Source organism: Hippopotamus amphibius, chromosome 3 (assembly GCF_030028045.1).
Source record: "Hippopotamus amphibius kiboko isolate mHipAmp2 chromosome 3, mHipAmp2.hap2, whole genome shotgun sequence".
In the NCBI taxonomy this organism is placed as follows: domain Eukaryota; kingdom Metazoa; phylum Chordata; class Mammalia; order Artiodactyla; family Hippopotamidae; genus Hippopotamus; species Hippopotamus amphibius.
In genome coordinates, this window is record NC_080188.1 from 58,373,461 (window position 1) to 58,388,972 (window position 15,512).

General features: G+C 39.8%; 1 protein-coding gene across 8 annotated transcripts in view; it reads left to right on the forward strand.

The window, feature by feature from the left end:
- HERC3 (HECT and RLD domain containing E3 ubiquitin protein ligase 3) overlaps nucleotides 1-15,512 on the forward strand; it is a 121,220-nt gene that overhangs the window by 41,252 nt on the left and 64,456 nt on the right. For all 8 annotated transcript variants that reach the window (XR_009052513.1, XM_057725835.1, XM_057725840.1 and 5 more), the window contains 7 exons: nucleotides 951-1,110; nucleotides 5,170-5,246; nucleotides 6,068-6,289; nucleotides 7,256-7,347; nucleotides 8,488-8,618; nucleotides 9,187-9,347; nucleotides 11,665-11,741. Coding sequence is in view for 7 of the 8 variants with exons in the window: in XM_057725835.1 (XP_057581818.1) it covers nucleotides 951-1,110; nucleotides 5,170-5,246; nucleotides 6,068-6,289; nucleotides 7,256-7,347; nucleotides 8,488-8,618; nucleotides 9,187-9,347; nucleotides 11,665-11,741 (920 nt within the window). In the remaining variant the exon portion in view is untranslated. The remainder of the gene's footprint in view (nucleotides 1-950; nucleotides 1,111-5,169; nucleotides 5,247-6,067; nucleotides 6,290-7,255; nucleotides 7,348-8,487; nucleotides 8,619-9,186; nucleotides 9,348-11,664; nucleotides 11,742-15,512) is intronic.

The window sequence follows — 15,512 nt, forward strand, 5'->3', positions numbered from 1 at the left end:
TTCGTCTTTTATTTCTGTAATGCCTTAAATTTTTTTATAACTGTTATTGAGATACAGTTAACATACAATAAACTGCATATATTTAGAGTGTGCAATTTGGTATTTTTTTTCTTATTAGTAATGTATACATGGCAACCCCAGTCTCCCAATTCATTCCCCCCCAGCCCTCCCTGCTTTCCCCACTTGGTGTCCATATGTTTGTTCTCTACGTCTGTGTCTTTCTCTCTTTATTATTATTTTTTTTCTATTCCGTGCATGATCTTTTTTTCTTCAGAGTTCATTTTCTTCTGTTTCCTTTGCTCTTTAACTTTTATGTTACAATTTCCTCATGTATATGTTGATCCTTGGCCAGTCTTTTATATTTACGAGTGAGGTACTGAAGTGTGAGTGGAGCTGTGTGTGGGCAAGTCTTGTTAACTGATGGGAAGCCGGACATTTCATTGGGGTCCCACAAATGTCAGTAGTTGTGGATCTTTTATTTTGGGCCAATTTCCTCAGAGAAATCCTTCTATCTCCTGGCTGGATCTGTACATAGAGAGATTGTGCTCTGGAACTAAGGGAGAAAGGTGTTTTTCTGGGTGGCAGAGGGAGGAATCTGAAAGTGGGAGGAGATCTCATTGTTCCCAGGCAAAATTTCACTCAGTCCCACTGCTTTTAGTAACATGCCTCACTCCCACTCACACTGGGGCCTCTCTGGTTCCACATCTCCAAATAGTAAACTTTCAGGCATCTTTCTAGGGAGAAGCACCAGGCGCAGGAGGGAACATCTGGTGTATGTGCTGCTCCAGGCATGTGTGCTACCCAGTATAACTGGGGTTTAAATGGTTACATGTAAAATCTCTATAAATATACATATGTGGTTTTCTTTGAAAGACACAACTGCTGAGGAAGCTAATTCCTTGTAATTTCTGTTTCTGGCTTTACATTTTCCTCCCTTTGTTTTATTTCAGAGCAAATCGGAGCTTTGGCAGATGAACACATTGTCCACGTGGCATGTGGCGAGTCCCACAGTCTGGCCCTCAGCGACCGGGGCCAGCTGTTTTCTTGGGGTGCAGGGAGTGATGGTCAGCTAGGACTCATGACCACCGAGGATTCAGTGGCAGTACCCAGGTAAGAATGTCAGTGCTGTAAATACTATTTCCCGCTAATTTCTTTGTTAGACTGCTTGGTTTGGGTTCTGCTTTCTTCTTTAGATTGCTGTTTCCTTTGTGTCACTGTCATGCCTAATACTGTTATAACACTTGTCACAAAAATTGTAATTACTTATAGAAGTGTCTATCTCCAGTTTAAAAATGTGAGTTCAAGAACTGTACTTTATTCCAGTAGCCTACTTGCTGGCAGAGGAACTCAATGTTTGAATAAAAAAAAAACAAACACATCTTTTCACATGCTAGATTTACGAACTTTTAACTTAAAATTGCAAACCTAAATCAATTATTCTATTAGTCACTTTAAAATAGAATCACAAGGCTGACCTGATACTCTTAATAACAAGCCAATTACCTTAAGCATTACCAACAGCTAAAATACCAAATATACATAAGTTCTTTAACACAAAAGTACTAATACAATGGTGTTTAGTCCCCTAAGTATTTACTTAATTCTAAATCTCAGATGATTTGGCTAAATACCTAACAGATGCTTCACCACTAAGGAAATGTCTAAAATATTGAAATTACTTTCAGGTGGACGTTTTGGGGGTGGCATCTCTGTTTGTTGAGGGTTCTTAATGATTAAAGAGGCCACCGGTTTATTTCCTTCATTTAATTCCTGTTCTTTTATACTTCAAATGTACAACATTCCCCTGTTGCAGTACGTGTCACATTCTTTGCGATTTTTAATTTTGTAACTATGTTTATACAAGGCTGGGCGCTCTTGACGCCAGGAGACCTGGATCATTCGTTTTAGCATCACTATTGCTGAGGGTGCTCCAGCACGTGCATTGCTCAGTACAGGTTCTGTTGATTAAAAGGCCTCTCCTCCCCTGCCCAATCATTGTCCCTTTTAAAGGACAGTACATTCTTCCTCCTCTTCCTTTTTGCCCTTCTTAGGTTTTTGTCTGTTTAATCAAAAGTTGTTCTAGGGAAAAGAGGAACATGGAAATAAGAGTGATTTGATTTATTTCCCGATTTAAAACAGGCACTATCTTGGGTTCATTACTTCCAAAAATTAATTTAATTTGAGGGGAAGTGGAAGATTGGAAATTTTGAAAAGGGGATGCTGTATTTTAATGAAATTGTATGTAATATTAAGGAAAATATTTATAACAATGACAGAATATTTCGTTTGTTGATTAGAGACTCAAGTAAAGCTATTTAGTGGCATTTCATTTCTAAAAACGAAGTAATTTGTATCAGAATAGCAGTTTATTATTATTTTCATTAGTCATATCTAAATTATGGATGACTTCTAAGGCTTTCGTTTGTATATAATTTTAAATTATGACTTAATGATCAATAAACTCAATTCATACCTTAGTATTGTGGGAAGTAACATAGCTTTGAGGTCATGCAGACTCAGATTCCAAAACTGGCTCTGTTACCTGTTAGGTGAGTGACCTTGAGCAAATTGTTGAACTTCTCTGAGCCTCAGTTTCCTAACTTAAAAATGAAGGCATGTAGTATTGTGTACCTTTACAAAGTTATCAGCAGGCTGGTGTTAGATGAGTAGGCAAACTACAGTATATGCTTGTGCATATATAATCCCCTTTTCTCCACCTTAGGGTATAATTTCTTATTATTTGTCTCGTCCTTTTGACCTGCTTCCTTTCTGTAACTGTGATTGTGAAGGTTGTGACGAGGGTCATGGTGACCCATAACGGGAGAATTGTGGGGAATTTGAGTGGAAACTGGCCATGAAAAAGGGCTGTTGCTGCATAAGGTTTTGAAACACTGGTCCTCAAGGCAGTATTACATTTTCCGATTTTGAAAAATAGTGGGACTCCACAAGCTATTGATACATGCAGCAATTTGGACAAATGTCCAGGGAATTGTTCTGAGTGAATAAGAAGCCAGTCCCAAAAGGCTACCTGCTGTGTGATTCCATTTATATAACATTCTCAAAATGACAAAATTTTGGAAATGGAGTGTAGATTAGTGGTTGCCAGGGGCTGCGAATGGGGGAGGGAAAGAGTAGCTGGGAGAGTATAATACAAGGAATCCTTGTGGCGTTGCAACCGTTGAGTATGGTGCTGGATACATGAGCCTACACAGGTGACAAAATTACTTCAAACACAGAAATGAATAGAAATAAAACTGGGAAAATATTGGGTTAGCCAAAAAGTTCGTTTGGATTTTTCTGTAACATCTTAACGGGAAGCCCTGAATGAACTCTTTGGCCAACCCAAATAAAAACGAAATTGATAGTTTGTATTAATGTCAGTATCCTTGTTATGATATTATACTATAGTTTTGTGTAGTTTTCATTACTGGGGGACACTGGACAAAGTGTACAAGGTATTATTTCTTACAACTGCATGTGAATCTACAGTTATCTCGATAAAAAATAGTTGGGTTCTCTTTGGTACTAAATGCATATGTGAACTCTATTTTATGAACTTTTTTATATCTGAGAAAATAAACCATTAACAAAAGCAGCATCTGCCTATCACTCTAAATAACCCCTTCCTCCTCTGTTGGACATCTGTCTTCTAAAATGCCCCTCTCTCGAGAGCGTGCCCGTCTGACTCCTTTGTTTCCATGGCATACAGTTAATGAAGAGGAACATGGCAGCTTGTGAATTATTAAAATAGGAAGCAGCAGATACCCACCTCTGTTAGGCAGTGCCAAGCATGAATTTTTTCGTTTAATTCTCCCCACAACAAAATGGGTATTGTTCATATCTCTGTCTTTGAAACGAGCAAGCAGAGGAGCGGGATTTAAAAGGTTATCATTGGACTTCCCTGGCAGCGCAGTGGTTAAGGATCTGCCTGCCAATGCAGGGGACACAGTTCTGAGCCCTGGTCTGGGAAGATCCCACACGCCGTGGAGCAACTAAGCCCGTGCGCCACAACTACTGAAGCCCTGGCACCTAGAGCCCGTGCTCCACAACAAGAGAAGCCACTGCAGTGAGAAGCCCATGCACTGTAACAAAGAGTAGCCCCCGCTCGCCACAACTAGAGAAAGCCCATGCACAGCAATGAAGACCCAACGCAGCCAAAAATAAAATAAATAAAAAATAAATAAATTAAAAAAATAAAGTTATCTTATGGTCTTCCTCTTTATCATCCTAGGGAATCAGAGTTTTGGAGGTATTACCGTTATTAATTTTTTAAAATTATAGTAGAATACACATAACATAAAATTTACCATCTTAACCATTTTAGTGTATAGTTCAGCAGTGTAAAGTATATTCACACTGTTGTGTGACCAATCTCCAGAACTTTTTTATCTTGCAGAAATTTAACTCTATACTCATTAAATGACAACTCCCCATTTTTCCTCTCCCAGCCACTGGCAGGCACCATTAGACTTTTGGTTTGTATGAATTTGACTAGTCTGGATATCTCATGTAAGTGGAATCAGAGAGTATTTGTCTTTTTGTTACCGGCATATTTCACTTAGCATAATGTCAGAGTTTCATCCATGTTGTAGCATGTGTCAGAATTTCTGTTCTTAAAAGCTGATGAATGTTCCATTGTATATATATATATATATATATATATTCCAAATGTATATACCACATTTGTTCTTCCAGTTATCTGTTGGTGGACACTTGGGTTGCTTCTACCTTTTGGCCATTGTGAATAATGCTATGAATGTGGGGGTACAGATATCTCTTTGGGACCCAGCTTCTGGGATTGCTGGATCGTGGCATTGCCCTCACTTGAAAGCCATGTAGATACAAGCCATGTTCTTAGGGCTGTCTCTTCTGTAGTTTACTCCTTTTGTCCCTGGGTTAGAGATGACCAAGGTGAGAATTATCAAGGGCTGTGGTAATGGGTCTAGGTGCAAAATAGTTTTTTGTTTTTGGTTTTTTTCAAACAGTAGCTACCAAAGAGGCAGGAGGTTAGTGAAAGACTCAATAGAATTATATCATGTAAGATTATATGTTTGACTTTAAAAAGTCTTTTGTGAAAGATGTTACTTATTACAACTGTTTTATTTAGTTGGAAATACTTCTGATCCTTGTTTGTGAATGCTCTTAAGAGGAAAGTCTTTTCTGTTTTAGGTTAATACAAAAGCTGAACCAGCAGACAATATTACAAGTTTCCTGTGGCAACTGGCATTGCTTGGCTCTTGCAGCTGGTAACGTAAATCTATGCTAATGTTATGTTAATTTGGGAACCATTTCTCTTTGCATTTTTGTGTGATGTTATGTAACTGGATACCTTTAACTAACGAGTTAGGATCTATGCATTCCTGTTGGAGAACGGCAATTCTCAGCCTTTGTGTAGCTCATACTTTTCTCAGGGTGTGGATGATGAAGAAGGGGGTCGTCATTGCTGCTCCAACTGTCTCTCTCTGGGGAAGGTGAGCAGGAGGCAGGACCATATGTCAGTGTTCTTGAGCATAAGATTGGTTTTTCTTAGCTACAGCTCACTGTGGTGTTACAATCCACCATGAAGTTCACAGATAAGTGAAAAAGGAGTTAGAAAAACTTAAGGCAGTAAATAATGCTGTATTCTGTTAGGATAAATTTGGGGGAAAGTCAGCACTAATACGTCCTGCTTGATTCTCTGTGGCGCCGTCCAGGTCATATCTGGACCACGTGTAGTCCTAGGTTCTCATGGTCCTGGTGTGGTCACAACTAGTGGATCTAAGCCTCGTAGTTGGCCTGCTCAAAACTGAACTGACTTAAACATTTATTTTTTTCTTTGCATAAATGTTAATAGCTTGGAAGGGTGATAAGTTAGCTCAGTTTATCTCTCTGTTGTCATGACAAGTGGGAGTTTTGGTTACAACATGAAATGTGTCTGCTCCCTTGCTCTTGGGTGTGTGTGTGTGTGGGGAAGGAGGGGACAACTAACACAGGGGCCTACCAGGCAACTCTGTTGTTCTAACAAGGTTATTTTGTGGATGGAATCTGTATCATTTCTGGTAATACTGGTTATCCTCTTTTATTTCAGATGGCCAGTTCTTCACGTGGGGAAAGAACAGCCATGGGCAGCTGGGCCTGGGGAAGGAGTTCCCCTCCCAAGCCAGCCCGCAGAGGGTGAGGTCCCTGGAGGGGATCCCGCTGGCGCAGGTGGCCGCAGGAGGGGCCCACAGCTTCGCCCTGTCTCTCTCAGGAGCCGTGTTTGGCTGGGGGATGAATAATGCAGGGCAGCTGGGGCTCAGTGATGAGAAAGGTGGGTGCAGTCTTCCTGTGGACCTCTTAACCTCATTTCTTTAGTGTGTGCTTCTGAGGAGCTTCTGTGTGCTGGCCCCGTGTCGGGCACTAAGGGTGCAGCAAGGACCAAAACCGCTAATACCCTTGGCATAGTGGAGATTGCATGCTAATGGGCAGACGCAAACGACAAACCACTAGGTATACAGTATGTCAGAGGATTTGAGAGGAAAGGTCCCTATTTTATATAAGGTGGCCAGGGAGGGCCTCTTGGATAAGATGCTTGAGCAGAGCCTTGTAGCAAGTCAGGGAGGAGAGGAGACGTGTGGATAAGCTGGGTGAAGACTGCACCAGCCAGAGGGAACAGGGCGTGCAGAGGCTCTGATACTGGAAGATCTGTGGTGTGCTCAGGGGTGGGCTGAGCTGGTGGGGAAGAGTAGCAGAGCTGGAGCTCAGAGAGGTAGGGAGGCCCCATTAGGTAGGGCTCTGAAGGGCAGGGTGGGGATTTTGGCTTCTCCCAGTGAAAGGGGAAGACACTGAGCTGTTGAGAAGAGTGATCTAATTTGACTTTGCCCAGAGTGGGTCCACGGGGGAAGCCGGAAGACCAGCTTGGCGGCAGTGGGAATAATGATGGATTCTGAATATATTTTGAAAGTGGAGACCGTGGGTTTTGCTCATGGTTGGATGTGTAGTTTGAAATAAAGAGGAAAAGCTGGAAGGGTTAAGTTGCATTTATGAAATGAGGAAAACTATGTGGGGGGTGGGGCGGGGGTGGGTGGGAAGAGTCGGGGAGCATGGGGAACCCATGAGTTAGGTTTTAAATATATTAAAAATGAGGTGTCTGTTAGACGTCCAAGTGGAGGTTCAGGCAGGAAGCTGAAGATGAGAGTCAGGAATCCAGGGAGACCCAAAATTTGGACTAAGATAGATGTGTATATTTATCTCAAAGGCAAATGGTAGTGACATTCTGATACTTCTCTTATTCTAGATCGAGAGTCTCCTTGCCATGTGAAGCTCCTGCGAACACAGAAAGTCGTGTATATTAGTTGTGGAGAAGAGCATACAGCAGTTCTCACAAAAGTAAGGGACTTGCAGTATTCTGGTTGTTCCATGGCGCTTTGGTGCTGGGTGTGACATGGATGATTGTCACTGTTGGGTTATTTTTTTAAGTTAATTAATTTATTGGCTGTGTTGGGTCTTTGTTGCTGTGTGCGGGCTTTCTCTAGTTGTGGTGAGCAGGGGCTGCTCTTCATTGGGGTGCGTGGGCTTCTCATTGCGGCGGCTTTTCTTGTTGTGGAGCACGGGCTCTAGGCATGTGGGCTTCAGTAGTTGTAGCACGTGGGCTCAATAGTTGTGGTGTGCAGGCTCTATAGTTGTGGCGCACGGGCTTAGTAGCTCTGCGGCATGTGGGATCTTCCCGGACCAGGGCTTGAACCCGTGTCCCCTGCATTGGCAGGTGGATTCTTAACTACTGTGCCACCAGGGAGGCCCCTGTTGGGTTATTTTTGACAGAGTCTTTTAGAGAGAGCAGTCGATAGTGTTTAAAAATAGTTCAATGTGTATATATATATATATATATATATATATATATATATATATCTCACCTTCAAATATATATAGCAATGTTCTCTGTTCCTTTAAAATAAGCCATTTAAATATATGTAAAAGAGAAAGAACATTGTAATGTTTTAAAATCATCAACCTGTTTCTTTTGCTTCTAAAATACTGACAACTAGAGAGAATGAAAAGGTATTTTCATGTCGAACAAATACTATTATAGATTCACTTTAATAAAATGCCTTAGCATTTGTTCAAGTACAGCTGCTAAAAAAATCTTACTTTCCAAAGAATTTGTGTAGCATTTAATTTCTTATATAAATGATCATGCAAAACCATCTCATTTCACCTATCTTTTCCTCCTGTTTTTGTTTTCCTTCTTATTAGCACATCATTGCACTTTTAAACAATTTTCAGAATTTATAGATGGTACACATTCCCTTGAGCAGCACTGTCTTTGTTCCACAAAGATGTAGTCTTAAGTTCTTTTTAAAATTATTTTTCCATTTAATGAACATTCCAATGAAGTGATCTGGCTGAGTATCAAGTGAGTGTAGTGTTCTTATACAGACTGTTGTGATATGACTTTTGTATACAGAGGCTAGGGGAGTGTACCCAAACTCAGAGACACAATACAGTCATGTGGTATTTGCTCCTTGTTAGAGTGGAGGTGTGTTTACCTTTGGTGCTGGTTCCTGTGGGCAACTTGGACATGATTCCATGAATGATGAGGTTAATCCAAGAAGAGTTCTGGAGCTGATGGGCAGTGAAGTCACTCAGATTGCTTGTGGCAGGTGAGTGCTCCTAAGAGCTTCCTCATATCTATTAAGGCCCAGAAGTGGATCCTGTCTTTGTAGTGATGGGGAATGTGGTTAGACCCAGCCATTGTCATTTTAAGAAATCTTAACTGCATGCACACCTATGGTGAAAGTTTGGAGAGAGTCCAATCTGAGCAGGGTGTGGCAAGGAAGGGTTTTAGAGAAGCACAGCAGCGTGGGGCCAGTATGCTTCTTTGGGATAAAGAGTAGCATGATGTGCGGGAGACATGAGGAAAGGAAAGTGAGAGAGCCTCAAAGAACGTCTTGGAAATGTTGCTGGTCCACCCTGCCTCTTCCCACTCATCCCCAATGCAGCAGGCCCTTCAAGTCTTGCCGTTATCCCGATGATTTAGGGTATCAGAGAAGGATGGTGTTATGAAGAGCCAGCACTGCAAAAATAGGCACATGTAAACACGAGGGGGTGGGTTTCTAGGGGCACCCCTAGGAATTGCTGTGCTCACATGTAGAAGTTAAAAGTCAAAAGAGTGTGTTCATCCATATCAGAAACAGTGCTGATGGGTTAATTTACATTATTTCCCCCCAGACAACACACCCTAGCCTTCGTGCCTTCTTCTGGACTCATCTATGCATTTGGTTCTGGAGCAAGAGGTCAGTTAGGAACTGGACACACTTGTAATGTCAAGTGCCCATCTCCTGTGAAAGGTTTCTGGGCTGCCCATAGTGGCCAGCTTTCAGCCAGAGCTGGTAAGATTTTTATTAGAATTTAATGTATTTTAAATGCTAAAAACAATTGCTTATAGAACATGTATTTATTTTTTTTATCTTGAGGTCTTTTTGAAGGACTGAATATGAGATATTTTCTTTTAACTCCATCAACAAATATTTGAGTACTCACTATGCACGAGGCTCTGTAGTTGAGATCCTAGAGATAAAGCAAAGAATGTAATTTTGGCCCTAAAGACCTTGATGGTGGTGCGTACATTTTATTATTGTTGCTGATAGTGAGAGTTCATGTGTATCGAATGCTTCACCAAGTTCTATTACCATGCTAAGCACTGAAAACAACCTTAAGAACTAGTGGTTATTATCCCTGTGTTGGAGATGAGGAAACGGAGTCTTAAGGCGGTTAGGTAACTTGCCCAAGATGATACAGATTCTGGGAGCAGGATTTAAACCCAGGTCTGCCTCATTCTGAAGCATATGTTCTTTTTTTTTTTAATTTAAAAAAATGTTATGCAGTTTTTAAAGATTACACTCCATTTACAGGTATTACAAAATATTGGCTGTATTCCCTGTGTTGTGCAGTACATCCGTGTAGCCTATCTTATACCCAATAGTTTGTACCTCCCACCCCTGTATTGCGTCCGTACCCCCCCCCCCCCCCCACTGGTAACCACTCGTTTGTTCTCTATATCTATGAGTTTAAAGCCTGTGCTCCTAATGCTTGTACTGTGTTACCTTTCCTTTATGATTGCTCTTTTGGTCACAACTTGACATGATTTCTTTTCATGCCATTTTTTCCTTTCCTTAAAAAACAGTTGAATTTGTTCCATTTAGTGTCAAAATAGTTCCATTTCATTGGAAATGAAAATAAGGCAGTCAGTCAGTAAGAGTGACTTGAAATAATAAATCTAGAAGCGTAAATGCAGCTGGAGAGTCATTAAAAAGAAGTGTGATTTAATAATTAATTATTTTGATTTTGAAGACTATAAAAGGACACATCTCTGGCTTGATCAGAATTTTATTTTAACAATAGCAATCGTAAGTTCCTTACTGGATTATAGGCAACTTCAGTACAGGGAACGGAGTCTTTTCCTCTGTAAACCTGGCGTATCGTACGGGGCCTGGCACAGACTTCTCACTCAGTAACTGTTGGGCTGGCCACAAAGTTCACTTGGGTTTTTTGTAACATCTTACAGAAAAACCCAGATAAATTTTTTGGCCAACCTAGTATTTATGGAATGAACATATGAGCGTCTAAAAATGTAGTGGAAACTTAAAATAGAAAATAAAGAAGATTATGTTTAGGTGATGTTCTCCAAAGTGAATGAATGTCTTAGTGTCCTCTTCTCTATCATGTGTAAATTTCTTTCTAAGGCATTGTTCTCATGTTAGGAATGCATATATTTAAGAAATGCACCAGTGTAAAAAACTCAAGCATTTTATAGGTTAACTTGAAATCACAAAATTTTTGAAGTTTAATTACAGCATAACTTATGTGATCATAAATCTGTGCTTAGATGTTTGCCAGTATGATTTTATAACGTAAGTAGGTAGATTTCAACGTGTTATGTAAATGCTGTGGTTTTAGGAACCTGCATGGTAATGTGGGAGCACAGAGGAAGGCATCAAGGAGTATTCCGGTTAGAGGAAGTTTGAGATGTGTCTTAAAGGAGGATTTGGAGTTAGCCAGGTAGAAGACTGTGAGGGAGGGGGCAGTGGTGAGTACCATGGAATCGCACAATTCCAGGAGCACCTTTCCAGTTAACGCTCTCGCAGGCGCCATTCATGGAGAAACACGGTGTGCACTGGGGGAGGCAGAAGGAAAAAGCATGGAGATACAAAGTAGTGTGGTGTATTAGAAATAAAAGCAAGGTGGTGCTATGAGAGTGTCACCACGGGCACATGTGATGGGAGGCAAAGTAGAAGTAGGACATGGAGGTCCTTCTGTGGCAAGCTTCCTCCTGAAGGGGCTATAGACCACCACACTCAGATGCTGAGTGATTTCTTAGCAGATGTTACAGTTTACAGTAGTGACTGTTTTAAACTTCAGGTCAGTGGCATGACAGAGTTAGAAGGAAAAATAGAAACGAGGTCAGGACTAGCTGGCAGTTGGCAGGATGGAGGGAGGGTTAAAGTGGAAGATACAGTTTTATATATTTAGTTTTAACTGAAGTAGAAACAGTCCTGGGAAGAGAGCCAGGAGAGGAGGTTTCTTACTTCTCTGACATAATTGAATGGCTAGGAAACCACTCTGAAGCATAGTTTGGAATATTAGAAAAGGGGATCAAGGAAAAACGTTAATTGTTGAAAAATATGCTCTTGAAAATTTTTTTGACAGATCGCTTTAAATATCATATTGTTAAGCAGATCTTCTCTGGAGGAGACCAAACTTTTGTACTTTGCTCCAAATATGAGGTAAAATTTTCTTTTGACTATTATTTTGGGGGTGGAATAATGTTGAACCAATATTTATTTTAATAAATAATTACATGAGAGCAACATTACTCTTTGTTTCTACCAATTTTACCTTATTAAAATAAGTCAACTAAACCCTGAGGTAATCTCCATTTTGCTTCCTTGAAGTGCCGGTAATTTTCTTGGTATTTTAATCACAGAGTTCTAATTTATAATAGAAAATTATTTATTTATATCTGAATTTGTCCCAAAAGAGATTTAAGGAGGCCTTAGAGAGTTCATACTTACTTTGGCATTATTTGACTTCCCATTCTTTCCTTACCTGTTAAGTAGCCACAAATGCTAGGTATTTGAGAACTCTCTGGGTTCGTTTGATGTGATTGAGGATACATGAAGTAAAAGAGATGCCGCTGAAGTCAGCTGTGCTTTATTATGTATCAGGAACTCAGCATCACACTGGAATTTCCCTCAGGTTACATCACATGCAGGGCCCTGCATCACTGTATAAGTCAGGAAGAATGACATTCTTTCAGGGTTGGAAGTAGAAGAGAATGTGGGCCAGGTCTCTGTGACAGGGCTTTAATTCATTGCCCTTTTCTTGGACGGGAAAAATCAGTCTGAAATCAGCACCATGGATTTGTTTTCTGCCTTCTGCCTCCCCTGCTTTTATGCTTCCCCTTCTCTCCCTCCCCTGTACCTTACTTTTATTCAATCAGCGCTTGGGGAGGATCAACCTCTTCCTCCCGTGGAGGAGCAGGGAAGGGCTGCTGGTGATGACCAAAGAATCAGAGTAGGTGGCGAAGAAAATGAGGGTCTGTGGACATGAGAGGCCCTGTCAGTGCTGGAAACTCTCTCCATTACCTTGATACTTTGTCATCTTTTAATACACGACGTTTACACATGACACGACTTACACTTACACACGACCCGACGTTCTTGCCTTCTAGTCAGTATAACTCTATTACTTTGATGCAGAAGGTTGTGGGGCAGTCTGAGGCTGCAGGTTGGACAACTGAAACTGACAATTAGATATTTTTCAGGTCAGGATCCTGGAGAAGGTTCTGTTGAATGCAGCCATCTGGGGTGATTTGGAGCTGTTGCTTTAGACCTATTTTAGGCCCAACTCCACGGAGAGACCTTGAGAAAAGCTGAGACTATTCTTTGTTTCTTTAACATGCCCATAAAGCAAAACATGAAAAGCACTGAATCTCTGCAGGATAATAACTTTGTGTCCACAGGTATTTCCCTAAGAACCTGGTTTGATTAACCAACTTTAATTTTCCTGTGAAAGTCCATGTAAAACTTAGTTTCATTCCTTTGGTAAATATGGTATCTAATATATGTAGTTGGATTTTAAATTTATTGTAATAAAATTCAGTGTAAAACTTAGTTTCATTCCTTTTGTAAATATGGTATCTGGTATATATAGTTGGATTTTAAATTTATTGTAATTAACACTGCTGTGACTGGCGAACAAAACATTGGTGATAAGGAAGTGAAAGCATATTGTTGGAGGAACAGGGCAGGTTAAAGTTTAAACACCTGTAAAAGTTGTATGCATTAAAAATGTAAGAAAACAAAGAAAAAAGAAGCTAAAAATAGAATATAACTTAGACGTTGTTTTTTCTTATAAAAACCAAAACCTATACACTTTTACTTAAGCTATTAAGCATAGATAAGTTTAGATACGAAAACTGATTAAAATAAGTATTTACTCTGTTACCATGACACTTGAAGAATCTCTTAAAGACCCAAGAGGAAGCATCTGTGTAGTGACAGGCTCCATTTTTATAAAACTCTGATTCATTCATTAATGCCAGGCCTGAGATGGAAGAAGCAAGGGAGGCATACTATTCAGATATTCCTTTGCTGCATTTGATTCTGGGTCTTGACAACTTAGTAAGTGTAAACCATAGCTGCTTCTTTTTCTTTCATCTTGGATAGGATGGAAGAAGGAATGTGGTTGGGATTGTATGTGGGTGGGGGGTGGTGTCTGTCTGCCTGTTGGCCTGTCAGCCTGCCTGACTCAGAGCCTGCTAGGTGACATATCCTCTTTTTCCTAGAACAGTTAGTCTCAACCTTGGTTGCCTGTTGAAACCACCTATGTGATTTTATTTTATTTTATTTATCTTCTTCCACTTTTATTGAGATGTAATTGACATACAGTGCTGTATAAATTTAAGATGTATAGCATAATGACTTGACTTACATCATGAAATGGTTATCACAGTAAGTTTAGTGAACATCCAGCACCTCATACAGATACCAAACTAAAGGAAACAGAAAAAAAGGTTTTTTCTTTGTGATGAGAACTCTTAGGATTTACTTTCTTAACTTTCATATATAACATAGAGCAGTGTTAATTATATTTATCATGTTGTACACTACACACCTAGTATTTATTTATCTTATAACTTGAAGTGTGTACCTTCTGACTGGCTTCCGCCAATTTCCCTTCCTCCCACCTCTGCCTCTGGTAACCACAAATCCAATCTCTTTTTCTGAGTTTGTTTGATTTTCAAGTATAATTAACCTACAATACTATTTCAGTTCCTGGCATACAACATAGTGATTTGATATTTCTGTAATTTCAAAATAGTTACTACAATAAGTCTAGTTATCATCTCTCACCATGCAAAGATATTGTATAATTATTGACTAAGACCCAGGAGTCTTAAAAAGATCCTGATGTCTCTAGAGATTCCGATTTAACTGGTCTGGAGTGTGACTCACCTCTCAGGATTTTTGAAAACTCTGGTAATCCAAAGTGCAGCCAAAGTTGGGAAACACTGACTTAGACCAGTTTTTTTCTTTTGGGTCTGTATGTAATTCTAAGGCATTGAGAATTGATGCTTTCTCTCGGGTCTTTATGTGATTCTGAGATTGTACTTCATTGAAGTCATCTGCAGTTTATTGGACTTGCAGTGAAGAATGACAGACTAGTTCCATGTTTATATTTTATTGTAAGTATGTGTCAGTGTCTGTGTCCAGCTACGCCTTTCAATGGGAGAAGTAATTAAAATTTACATAACAGTGGTTTCAGGACCATGGTGGAGAGGCAATCTTGTTTGTGTGTGCTCAAGTGTCTGCTTTGTCATATAGATTTTCTCTGTGTCATTCAAGATGGCTTTTCTTCTCTCAGTAGATGTCTGTGGTCATTTTAGTAAAATAAGTTTCAAGAACTAGATGGTCATAAACTTTGGCAAGCATCTCTGGTTTGTTACACGTCTTCCTCCTTTCCCCTTATAATGTTCTCTTAACTTGTAACTCTGAGAAAATAACCAAGAAAATTTACTTTGAAAGTTGTGTTTGTATGTGCGGGTACAAAGGATAAAAGATGATTGGTTAATGCTCTAATATTACTTTTTTCCTCCTTTCTGGTGACAAGTACAGGAGGCATAAAGCACTTTGAACTTTTTCTTTGTTCTAGATCAAGAACAGGATTTGGGGAAAAGTTGAAAAAAGAGCAAGTTTAGGAAATAAAACTGCTTATATTTTATTTTTTTAAAACTCACTGAATAAAGGATGTACAGTACATGCTGGGTAGCATGTGGGATTTTCAAGGCCATTATTGACATGTCTTTTTGTCACCTCTTTCGTAAATTTATAGCTTTATACTTTGAGCAAGAAACTGAGGCATTAAATTATGTGCTATATAGATTATAAGTGAACTCTTGACTTTTTATAATAAATTTTGTTGGAGTTTGGTGAACAGTTACGGCAGATGATTAGGAATTTAAAAGCCTTGATGTTATGGTGATTCAGAGCAGA